The sequence below is a fragment of the Camelina sativa genome, chromosome 18 (assembly GCF_000633955.1).
Source record: "Camelina sativa cultivar DH55 chromosome 18, Cs, whole genome shotgun sequence".
NCBI lineage: Eukaryota > Viridiplantae > Streptophyta > Magnoliopsida > Brassicales > Brassicaceae > Camelina > Camelina sativa.
Window position 1 is genome coordinate 2,075,214 of NC_025702.1, and position 13,392 is coordinate 2,088,605.

At 33.5% G+C, this 13,392-nt stretch overlaps 2 protein-coding genes and 1 pseudogene across 2 annotated transcripts; 2 read left to right on the forward strand and 1 right to left on the reverse strand.

The window, feature by feature from the left end:
* Nucleotides 706–1,271, forward strand: LOC109130562. The gene has a single exon (XM_019240248.1). It carries the CDS (start codon nt 766–768, stop codon nt 1,204–1,206), a length of 441 nt encoding a protein of 146 aa, XP_019095793.1. The 5' UTR covers nt 706–765; the 3' UTR covers nt 1,207–1,271.
* On the reverse strand, nt 3,788–4,976 carry LOC104760293. Its single transcript, XM_010483200.2, has 2 exons — nt 4,613–4,976; nt 3,788–4,516 (listed from the first exon to the last, which is right to left on the reverse strand). Exons 1-2 carry the CDS (start codon nt 4,784–4,786, stop codon nt 3,944–3,946), a joined length of 747 nt encoding a protein of 248 aa, XP_010481502.1. The 5' UTR covers nt 4,787–4,976; the 3' UTR covers nt 3,788–3,943.
* On the forward strand, nt 8,531–12,526 carry LOC104760295 (annotated as a pseudogene).

Sequence of the window (13,392 nt, forward strand, 5' to 3'; positions counted from 1 at the left end):
TGGATCTCTACATTCAGGCTCCCGAAAGGTTGTATCAAAGAAATAGAGTCTTTGTGCTCTCGTTTCCTTTGGTCTGGAGGTATCGAAAATCCTCACAAAGCAAAAGTAGCTTGGTCTCAAGTTTGCTTGCCAAAGGATGAAGGTGGCCTTGGTTTCAGAAGTTTTTCCGACTGGAACATAACTCTCAATCTCAAGCTCATTTGGTTGTTATTCTCAAACAGTCGGTCCCTTTGGGTTAAATGGCACAAGCACCACCACCTCCCAGGATTCGTAAACGGCCCTATAGCAGCATTTTGGTCTATAAAAGAAGGCATAAATGACACCTGCAACTGGAGATCTCTTTTACGACTTAGACCGATTGCAGAGAGATTCCTAAAGTGCTCTATTGGTAACGGTTTATCTGCCAGTTTCTGGCATGATTCCTGGAGTCTGTTTGACCCCCAAATAAAGCTTTTGGGAGATGAAGGTCCCAGAAACCTGTGTATCCCAATAGCTGCCACGGTAGCCGATGCCGTCGAAGGAGCCACCTGGCGACTACCTTCCCCAAGATCTTAAGAAGCCCTTGACCTGCATACCTATCTCACTACAATAACACTCCCGCTGCACCCTGACCTTGAAGACTCCTACGGTTGGATAGTCAACAACATCGACTGCAACGGTTTCTCTTCTTCAAGGACGTGAGAGGCTCTAAGACAGAGAGAACCTAAAAAAGACTGGTCACCTGTGATCTGGTTTAAAGGTGCTACCCCGAGGAATTCTTTCCACATGTGGGTATCTCATCTGAACAGACTCCCCACTCGCTCTCGGATGATCTCCTGGGGTCTGCAGGTTTCTCCACTTTGTTGCTTATGTGCAACGAGTGATGAGACTCGAGACCACCTCCTGCTTACTTGTAACTTCAGCGAATCAATTTGGAACCTTGTGCAGTCCAGACTAAGACTTACTCCACTTCAATTTCGAGACTGGGAAAGTCTTCTCTCCTGGATCAAGCTCAGCACGGCCTCTTCTCCGTCGGTGCTCCGGAAAATTGTCTCTCAACCCACCATCTACGCTATCTGGAAGCAGAGAAACAATGTTCTCCATAATTCTCAAGTCATCCCACCAGCTGTTGTTTTCAAGACCATCAACCGAGAGATCATCAACACCATCCATGCTAGAAACCATCGCAGGAAATTCAAGAAGCTGTTGAGTCTCTGGATTATCTGAAGTTTGCATCAACCGGTTCAAGCTTTTCACTCTAACTTTGCTTCCTTGTTTTTTATTTTATTTTTGCCAAGGAACCTAAAGCTGAGTACTCATTTGTAAAACCAAAACTTTTCATTTTATATGATATTTACTCACTTAGCAAAAAAAAGAAGGCTAGCACAAAATAATTAACCGATATTTTGACTCTGACTAGACAAAGCTTACTCTAAACACTGTTGTGTATAGAACACCCATTCCTTGTTGTATGCATCAATTAATTTGCTTATTCTCTCTAGTACTGATAAAGATTAGGTGCTATATATGTGTTTTTAACACAATTTCTTATACATAGTTAACTATACAAAACCAAAACTATCTTCAACTAAACACAATTGTTTTAATAAGAAAGACTATAGTCCTTAGACACATAGTTTATCTTTAATCCAAGGTTAGTCAGTCCATAATTATGGGTCTAAACTGATAAGTGAGCTATTAACTTTGGTAACACAAATTTCTTTGTTTGGAAAAATAATCCAAACTCAAGAATTGGAGCTATGTTTTAAAATTAAATTGTCAAAAACAAAAATATTTATTGTGTAATATATAATATTGTATCGAAAACCGATTTAGATACGCTTCATATGTTTCCAGACGTTTAAAATTTCCATCTGAAATCTCCATTGATTGAACTTTTCTATTTCCAAAAGTCTTGTGTCAACTTACGTGAATACGTATGAGCAATCATATAATTGAAAAAAAAAAGAAAAAAAAAAAAAACGTGATGTGAGTGTGACCATGATGTTTTCTGTGGGACAAGTGGAAAATCAAATCACAAAAATATTAGATTTGTATAAAACGTAATAATAATTGTTTTCAAAGATAGAGAAAATGTCCAAGTAGTTGCTTCCAAGAAATGAAATAAACAGCTCACTTTTTGTATCCGTTTAATGCTCTTATCGTGTGAATATAAAACACAAGACGAGACGCTCCCGGAACATGCTCCGTACGGCTTTCTCAAATCTCATGCAATAATTGCTTTTGTTCTTCCGAATCATTTCACATAGTATTAAGTCTGGATATAATTAAATGTATACTAGTTTACGTATAACTTGATTATATAACTGGTAGGAAAATCCCAAGTTGGCAAATTAATTAATCTATATATATAAAATTAGCTTTTCTGACTCTCAGTTCTGGTGCTGTCACGCCACTTCTTCTTTAATTTTGTGGGCCTTACACATTTTAATAAGTCTTTTAAACAATTATACAAATAACAAACTGATCAACTAAATTTCATCCAAAATTTCAACACTATTTCATTCAAAGTCTCTACACCCATCACTATTTTTAAATCCTATAAATTCAATTTTTAATTTTAAAATATTCATTTAGTGCATGTTTTTTTGTTAAATATAATTAATTGAAAATTTAAATAAAAAATAATTATGTAAAATAAATTAAATGTTAAAATAAGAAAACAATACTATAATTTTCATTAGTGGTAATAATATAGTTAAAATTTTCTATTAAAATGATCATAATTTAAAATTTCAAATATCAAAACAAGGCAACCCAAGCAACACTTTCAAAGAATCAAAGAAACACAACTAGAAATCAATTAAAATTATTTGGCAGCACTTCACAAATCCATCACCAAAGACAAAGACACAAAGAGATGAACACACATTTAATAAACTAAAAAGATTCAGATATATGAATGCCACAATCAGATTACCGTAACACAAAATTATATGAAAAACCAACCGAGAAAACAAAAAAAACAACCCGGACTTTATAAAATTACAGCAAGATAAACAAGAAAATTATTTTTCCCCAAAACACAACTCACATCGAATCGAAAAAACCACTCACATGACAAAGGGGAAAAAAAATTACAACCAAGAACACCAAACAACTCACAACTTAATTAGGAAACCTAAAGAAGCCAACATATTTTCATATAAACAAATTTGCAACCCAATTGACATTCACCTTTAACAAAATCAACAGGGGATAACGATTACGACAAGAATGACTGAAAAAACGATTAAGAGCATCAAAGACATAAGTTCAATCCTCAAACAGACCTCTAGATCGGAAAATTGCTCTTCTCCTATCCGTTCACGAGGACATCGAATTTTAAAAAAGAACAAATCAATTTCAACTCAATAACATATAAATAATGGTCCAATAAACCCACAAATTATAAGCCTTACAGAAAAATTGGATCCGAATGAAACAAACAAAAATAGCCCAGAAAAGAGGAATGTAAGTTATTGATTTTATTTATTTTTCTTAATAAAATCCACAATCTTTTCACTCCAAACACTAAAACATTGACAAAAAAATTACTCCAACAGTTTACAAAATACATATGAAAATATTAAATAACAATCTAACCACAAAATAGAAAATAATAATAAATTAATGACAACTAACAACTACAGCAAAACAACAAATTCAACTAAACAATGTTAACTTCTAATAATAATTTTTTTTAGAAGCATTATAAACACACAAGATAATCTCAATTTTTCCTTTAAAAACAGCAAACTAAATTATACTTACTGCAAAACATATTTTTATTAAAATATCCAACAAAACAACATAAGCAACCAAAATTAAATACAAAAACAAACGTTAAGATGAATTTACAAAAACCAAAAAAAAATATACACGACAAAACTCGGAATACACCTTAATGTAACTACGGAGCGTAGCGCGGGTCGATTGATAGTAATCAAAATTTTTTTTGTTTTCAATCACATCTAAAAGTCAACTGTTCAGGCAAAACTCCTCTCATCTTCTTGACAATTTGCTCCGCCTCGAAAGTCCGGTGATAAAGAGGCTGCGCCACCGAGTTCGAGTCGAGATAATACAAACACATTACCATCAAGACCGAGTTGATAAACATCGGGATCGGTCCGAAAAGCCACAACAATAGATTAAGAGCCAAGTAAAGAGCCCTAAGACCCAACGACCAAAAGTTACCGCCTCTCAAGACAAATCTCTTCACCATATCCGGCGGTATATCTGCTCCCGGTGTGGTAATAAGATAGTTCGCATGTAGAAAACATCTCGTGGATTGAACAAAACAGCAGAATGCAACTAGAAAACATATGAGAAGAGAGGTGTATTTGATGACCATTGTGATTGAACTTGTGTCACCATAGACAAAATGTCCCGTAAAAACCGTCATATTAACCGGTGAGCTCCCTATCCACGCGCCGATAAGTGAACTCAACGTTAAAGCAATGGATGCCATGAATGTTGAAGCTGATATGCTGCTCGAAAGAACAGTTAAAGCACATCCCAATTCATCTTTTCTTGCCTGTAATCAGTTGAGCTAACCGTTGTAGTTATATCTAAATTAATCATATAGCACAATAGTAACAATAAGAAAACATTGTAGTAAAGAGGGACTTGCCTGCATGATACGGTCGACCCAAATGGATTTATCGATGTTCATGAAACCGATAATGGTGTGATAAGGAAAATAAAGAATTCTGTAGAGAAGAAATAGATGGTAAGATAAAACTATGATTAATCCAAATGGGACAAGAACCAAATCTAAGTACTCCTTCTTCACAAATATCTCCATCTTCTTCCTTTCTCTACTTCTGTGCTATAATGTCTGTCTCTGTTATTATACTAGCTACACACGCAAATATTTATTTAATATAATTTGCGTATAAAATATAGAGTAAGGAACTGAAATAGATATAAAGTTGAGATTTAGAGGGATCTTGGACGTATGGAATATCCACTTTGCTTCATTTAATCTGAGTAGACTTATCTTAATGATACATAATGTCATTAAATATACACGCAATATGTCATTAAATAGATTACATGAAATAGGATGTTCTTTCTAGTGGAACATTGCGTATGCTTTGGGAGATGGGCTATACAAAAGAAGAATGAAGAACAAACAAACTTGAGCTAATCTTGAAGCTATTAGAAACGGGCTTTTTTATTGGTCACAAACGTATCTCTTTTGGTCTCAACAGCAAAACTCACAATAGTTGACCGAGGGCACTAGAAACGGGCCTTTCTATTGTTTCCTCATCTGAAACATTAGAAAACAACCATTGGTATAAATTGAATTAAGATTTGTATATGTGTTACACAAATCTTCTTGAATTGTAATTGTATTTGATCATACATTCGTAATATTAGTCATGATTTCTAGTATTGCACACATAAAAACACACACACTGAGACACACATGGCTAATGTGACTGAGACTTAATATGGATCCATGAACAATAATGGTCGGAGCGTTACACATTTTATCCAAAAGTAGGCTAATTAGGCTAAGAGTCCTTCTTTAATGATTTAAATGGTCAGCAGTATAAAGCCTGTTTTAAATGGTCTCATTCTTTTGGCCCAAATTCAAATCTCTCAACACTTCTCTTTTGGTCACAAGCTCACAATTAGGAGCTTTTTCTTCCTCCTATTTTTTGTTTGGGTGAAATTTCAATTGCAAACAAAACTGACAACAACAGAATGCTAATTATTATCCGTAAAGAATTTTGGGTTTTCAATAAATAACATCGCATAAATATGTTAAAATGATAGTATATTCATATATTCTTAAAAATTAAAATCAAATGAACTAGTAGCATTACTCTCCTTACCATTTCGTTTCGGTAATACAGTAATGTCTACTAGTAATACTATGATTACTATCAGCTATCTCTTTTTTTCATTTTTTTTTTCATTTATACTCATTACCTTTTTAGTTAGAATGAGTCTTTTCTAAAATACTTGTGTATGTTTTTGATGCCTATTTGTCTATTTGAAATTAGGTAGCCAATGTAACCAACACTAGAAAGTAGAAACTAGAAACCCGTTTTGTATCCACGTGGTTGGATCCCCAATTGCATTTGAAGCTAACATCCCAATTACACTTTTCCAACTTTAAGCTTTCCTTTTTTCCACTAAGCCTTTTAAAGTTCGAAAGGTGCTGGTTATAAGATCATCTTTAAAAAATCTGGCGACGACCTTTTTTTTAGTTTTGTTGGTTTCGTTATTATACTACATGATATTAGCGTCAAGTATTATGGAAATGGGTGGATCATCGAGGCTGCTTTTACTGCACAAAATGACAGTTTGAGAGTAATTTTTTCTTCCCTTGAATAATCATCGACCAACTACGTACTAGCTAGTGCATATTGAGCAAAATATTAGAGGCCCGTTTAATAAATTAGTTTAGTTTGCGTTACTAGGGTTAATTAATGGTATAATTGTTCTTTCTTTAAGATTAATTAGACAAATATAACATACACAACGAGGTGAGTGCACATCTGCACGAGATGAGCTACATGAAATGGGAGTGAATCAATTATGAAAAAGTCATTTTTTTTAACAATAAAAAGGGGAGGTACGCAAGACGAAGACTTTCGAGGAGGTCATCAATCCTAACACTACTTCCCCAAATACATTTAATTGTAGTATTAATTGCAGAGTTCTGATGGGATTTAGTGCATTAGTGTTGGTATGATCAAATCCGAAAAACCATTTTGATTAGTAGCATTCATGGAGTTGTCATTTTAGCTAAAACTTTATGGATTTGTCAATTTTCAAGAATTTAAACATGATTTTACACATTATGTTTGAGTTTTTTGGGTTCCATTTTTTAGAGTTTAGTATTTGTTATAAAGTACGCATTTTAACAAGAATATTTTACAAATGTATAGATTTTATAGTCACTAAAAATAACAAATCTAAAATATTTAAACAAAATGACAGATTAAAAGAAAATAGAATGAGAAATGGCAAAATCTATAAAAATCCCAATGGAAATTTAATACTATAGTATAAGGGACTGTTATTGGAAAGGTGATTTCTAAATCCAGATGGAATTGTAAATTCTAGAAATCAAAACATATGGATTTTGAAAGAACATGTTTTATCCATGGATTTGAATTCTTCTATTTTACACTTTCAAATCCATTCAAATCTATTTAAAATATAATGTGGATTTTGAAATCCAAAAATAAATCAATACATAAATAACATGAGATTTTAACAAGTATTTGTAAATCATAGAACCAATAACACATTATTTTGATAAGTATTTTAAAATCAATGAATGAATAACATATGACTTTTGTGTGGATTCTAAGAATATGAAAGTCTGAAAAGATTCACCGAAAATCCAGGCTGCTCGTGCTAAATAAGAAGGTGTGAAAATATCTCTTTGTCTCATCATATAGTCAACGATAATGACACAAAGTAGTTAAATAAAGAAAAAATGGCAATACATAACAAAAATTAATTTTAATTAATGTGTTTCGTTTCGTAATGAGCTGGAATATTGTCATGAGAAGATTCAATACTATTAAAAAAGTTGAAACTCATTCAAACTTGTTTCTAAAATAATCGAGGTAACCACTAAAAATTATTGCTTCTTTTCAAGCAATATTTTTAGAATATTTTGCATATGTACGTTAAGAAAAAACATCTGCATATTATAAAAATCTCAATATGGCTAAAATATAGTTAAGTTACTGTCGAAACCTGAAAGCGAATCAATTTTACAAGTGGAAATTTTTTAAAAGGAGTTTAGTATTTCACTCGTGAGATCTTATTTTACCAATCAAAACTCTGAGGGCTGGAAGTTGAGGGGCAACAGCCTAGAGCCAAATGCTTGAAATTTCGAAGGTGTCAACTGGTTTTAAATCAGAAACCTATAGTTTAATATTGTAGCAGAATTCCGATTTACACAAACTCAATCCAATCTATAATCAACTTAATACAATAATGGTCCACCGCCGATTCATATTTGAATATACCAAGATCAATGGTTAGAAAAATCATTATCTTGAAGGGCTTAATAGAAATAATACTGACTTGACTAAAAACAAACTTAGCACATACAGTATTATATAAACTTGTATCATATGCAGATTCTGATGTAATATAGTAGCCAAAGAAAACCACTCTACGGATCTTCTCAAATTGTATGTGAATTTTCATATTATTGAGCGAGTTGTATGAAAAGACAAATCATGCCGATGAGCTATCAAAATAATTATTTTGTAGTCATTCTACCAAAAAAAGGAAAAGTTTTTTTTTTACTCAAGTCAAAGATAAAATAGATTTCCCTATACTAAACTTCATATTTAGTAATGCAATTATTTTGTACAGAAAGGTTAGGATAAGTGTCCAAAACTCCCTATTGGACGATTCAGGAATACTGAATAATTTATTAACTTTCACATTAGGCAGTAAATATAAGTGTTACGTTGAAAGATTCGCATTATCCATGTGATCCATCATCTACTTTGTATATATACGAGGCGCAAAAGAGCCCACTCTCTCTTTACATTAGACAAAGAAAAAAACACTTAAGCTACCAAACAAAGAAAAACAAATAGAGAGAGAAAAAGAGTAAGACAGAGAAGTGAGAGAAGAAATGACAATAGAAGAGGTTGGAGACGACTACACAAAAGATGGAACAGTTGATCTTCGTGGCAATCCTGTTCGAAGGTCCATTAGAGGTCGTTGGAAAGCTTGTTCCTTTGTCGTTGGTACGTATTTATTCTTTCATTAATTTTACATCATCTGTATTAATTGTTTATTTTATTTTTGATAAAATTTGTTTCTTTCTTGATAGATTTTGATTACTATTAAAATGATTTGTTTGTTGATTCTTAATAATCTTTTTATTCTATTTTTAAGATTACTATAATATATCTTAAAAGCTGCCATGAGTCTCAGGAACCTTTTCAATGGTTACGAGAGAACGTAAAAAGTTGGTGACGTATCTTATCCTAATTAAAAACATAAATCTATTTATTTGAAGTCATAAACATTTTATTTTCCAACCCTTTTTCAAAAAAAGAAAAAAAAACATTTTATTTTCCATAGAGAAAAAATTAACACAAGATTAAAAAAAAATACTATGAACTCAAAACTATTTTTCGACAATGAAAACTTATATTCATAATTTCAACGATCCATTGTTTCATATATTTAATATTTTCTGGTATAGGAATTTTCTTTCGGCATAAAATAGTATAAGAATTTCTAGGAAAATACTCTATATATATTCCACATTAAATTTTTTATTCGTACTCTTTCTGTTTCGTTATGTAATCTTACAAATTGTTCTTTCTTTTTTTTCTTGAAAAGTGTACGAGGTGTTTGAACGGATGGCTTATTACGGGATATCAAGCAACCTAGTGATTTACATGACAACCAAACTGCACCAAGGAACCGTCAAGTCGTCGAACAATGTGACCAATTGGGTTGGAACTAGTTGGCTCACACCAATCTTGGGTGCTTACGTCGCAGACGCTCATCTTGGTCGCTACATCACTTTCGTCATCTCTTGTGCTATCTATTTCTCGGTACGTTTATTTCTGATTCTATAACGAAGCAACTCACAGTATGACAGAAACGTACACGGTACACCATACAAAATAATGAATCCCTTTATCTATATTTATAGTTTGTTTTAATAATTTAATTTGTCATTACAAGGACATTTAGATCAGTGTTTGATGACACCACGTTATATATTGTATTTTTACGATTTGTTTTTGTTGATTTGCATGTTGAGGTTTCTAGTTAGTGGGTGTTTATTTTTTTTTTTAAATAACTAAAACTATCTTTGTACATACATATATAGTATATATATGTAACAGTTAAACATAACATATCAAAGTCGTGACGACAGTTATATAGAAGTAAATTAGGTAAGTATGTCTAAAAACGTGAATATAAACGTGGGGAGCCTAAAAACGTGATGATTCATGATTACGTTTTCTCTATAGCATGACCATATTTTTAGCGACTCTTCTTCACATTGTCTACGGAATAACATATTGTTTAAAAATATATATATTTTTGGTCATTTAAGTGGTAAGAGTCTCTAGAGTAAACATTTCAAGAGTGACATTGTTTCAACGGATATAGTTTCGATTTAGATATCTTTAAATATATTAAGTTTAAGATAAGTGATAATTTCTGAAGAAAAAATTAAAAGCGAGTCAACGAGAATTGATAAGAGATATTGAGATAAGACAAAGATCGATTGAAATTCCAAACTAAAGTCAATAAAATAGCACTCCAATTTTCTTTTGTTCTTATGTACCAGAGTCTATGCATTAAGTCTTTTTGCCTGTTGATAGAAGCGTGCAATATTTTTCTACGAGAAAAAATGTGTATTTATTTGGAACTATATATGTACTTTGACCAACAGTTGACTTTGAAAAAAAATCATTATTACTCATTTTTTCTTGTCTCGATCGAAAATTTTAGAAAGTGTTTCTACTCACAAGAAAAATTGTATAGATCAGAACAACAATAAATGAAATATTCGAAAGACTTATCCACTATAATAATGGTAGTCGGTTTGAGATTCGATTTGTTTCTTTTACATTTCTATTTTTTGATAGAAGAGATGTTTGCAAGTTGCTGTAATAACTTTGACTCTCCAAAATGGACTCTCCATTGATTGATGTAGCTGTAGTTTGATATCATATACTAAAATGAACTATTTAGGAATTTTTTTTTTTGCAAGTTGTACAACTTGGATTAGTTCACACTCACTTATTATACATCACAACTTGCATAAAAGATAGTTCTATAGTGAAAAAAATGATAACGTTTTAAAAGATGAATATTATCTTATGAATCACAGGGGATGATGGTGTTAACATTATCAGTATCCATACCGGGACTTAAGCCACCAGAATGTTCCGCGGCTAATGTGGAAGATTGCAAAAACCCTTCGGTTCTACAATTAGCAGTCTTCTTTGGAGCGTTATACACATTAGCGATCGGTACGGGCGGTACAAAACCGAACATATCAACAATAGGAGCCGATCAGTTCGATGTGTTCGACCCAAAGGAGAAGATTCAAAAACTATCGTTCTTCAATTGGTGGATGTTTAGTATCTTCTTTGGTACTCTCTTTGCCAACACTATTCTTGTCTATGTTCAAGATAATGTTGGCTGGACCTTGGGTTATGGACTTCCAACATTGGGTTTGGCTATTTCCATTTCCATTTTCTTGTTGGGTACTCCGTTTTACCGCCATAAACTTCCCACTGGTAGCCCATTCACCAAGATGGCTCGTGTCATTGTGGCTTCATTTCGCAAAGCCAATGCACCGATGGCTCATGGCCTCACGAGCTTCCACGAGCTGCCTTCACTTGAATATGAGCGGAAAAGTACCTTCCGCATCCAATCCACCCCAAGTTTACGGTAATGCATGTGTATTTTTATTTAGTTTAATCTCAATTTTAAATTACTATTATATCTAAGTATATCATAAAGTACTTAACATGTAACTATGTTGCAGATTTTTAGACAGAGCTTCACTCAAAACAGGAACAAATCATAAATGGAATCTATGTACAACCACAGAAGTCGAAGAAACAAAACAAATGCTACGAATGTTACCTGTCTTGTTCATAACTTTCGTCCCAAGCATGATGATCGCACAAATCAACACTTTGTTTGTTAAACAAGGAACCACTCTAGACCGGAAAGTCACTGGAGCTTTCAGCATCCCACCAGCTAGTCTCTCCGCATTCGTCACACTCTCAATGCTCATTTCCATAGTCATATACGATCGAGTCTTCGTCAAGCTAACCCGAAAATACACTGGAAATCCACGAGGAATTACTTTGCTTCAACGAATGGGAATTGGTCTTATCTTTCATATCCTCATCATGATCATCGCATCTGTCACTGAAAGGTATTGTTAAGATTAAAGAGGTTCCATCTTAAACTAAGTAAATAGTTAAAGGAACGAAAAACTTAAAGACAATACATATCAAATAATTTCTTGTGTTACATTAGTTTCCTTACACCTTTTTTGTTTGGTATTTTTAAAACAGGTATAGACTTAAAATCGCTGCTGATCGTGGTCTCATCCACCAAACCGGAGTAAAAATACCTTTGACTATCTTCGTTTTGCTTCCTCAATTCGTGCTAATGGGTATAGCTGATTCATTTTTAAATGTTGCAAAGCTAGAATTTTTCTATGATCAAGCTCCCGAGAGCATGAAAAGTCTCGGAATTCGTATTCCACAACGAGTTTAGCAGTGGGAAACTTCATGAGCAGTTTCTTGTTATCGACAGTGTCCGAGATAACAAAGAAGCGAGGAAGGGGATGGATTTTGAATAATCTTAACGAGTCTAGGTTGGATTATTATTACCTGTTCTTTGCGGTACTCAATCTGGTTAACTTTGTCTTGTTCTTGGTCGTGGTTAGGTTTTATGTTTATAGAGCTGAGGTTACTGATTCAGTGGATGTGAAAGAGGAGGAAATGAAAGAGCATGAATGACAAATAATGAATAATACTTTAGTTTTTCTATATATTCATTTCAGCAGCTGAGGTAAAACTTATATTAGAATCCAATCTAGAGCCATACTAAAGAAAAATAGACTAAAGCAAAGGCCACAGGCGTAGAACATAATTTGATATTTATATGATCGAATTAGAGACTTTTTTACAAAATTACAAACCACTCTAACCTCTAGTTTAGTGTCATTCGAACCACAAAACACATAGACATTTTTTTTTAGTAAAAGGTTAAATTTTATACCATTTTCTGTTTTTTTCTGTACAAAAATGAGAATACAAATACTGGAGAGGAAGAGACAGAAAACTAGAAGGGAAATGAAATACATCCAAAATAGAAAGCAAGAAGAAATCCTGGAACGGTTATGAGTCAATCTTGGATAGTTCGATTCATAGCTGTTTGCACTGCTGAACTTTGTGAGGTGATGGAGGTGAAGATCCTAGCATTCCGTTCACGCCAAATTAGATGACAAGCTGATTGAAGAACTAACTTGGCAATTACCACGACATTTGTTGCAGCGGGGGTCCTGGTCTGCAGAATCCAACTTGTGATTGAATGGAGTGTTGACGGTGGATTTCTCCAGATTCTCGAAGCAAAAGATTGCCAAACCCTTGCAGAGAATGAGCATTCAAAGAAAAGGTGGTTGTGGGTTTCGATTCCGTCAGAACAAAGCACACAAGCTGAAGGGATATTAAGGCCCCATGCTCGCAGCCTGTCTCTCGTAGGCGTTCGCTCTTTTAGTGTACCGGGGTACCCCTTCCTTAAACCAAAGCACCTTGTTCCATGGTACCTACGGAGAGTGTACACGTAGTTGCTCCCAAGTATCCTTGGAAGAAAAAGAATCAGCAAAGGTACCTGAGTTCCGACGCCAGAGAAATA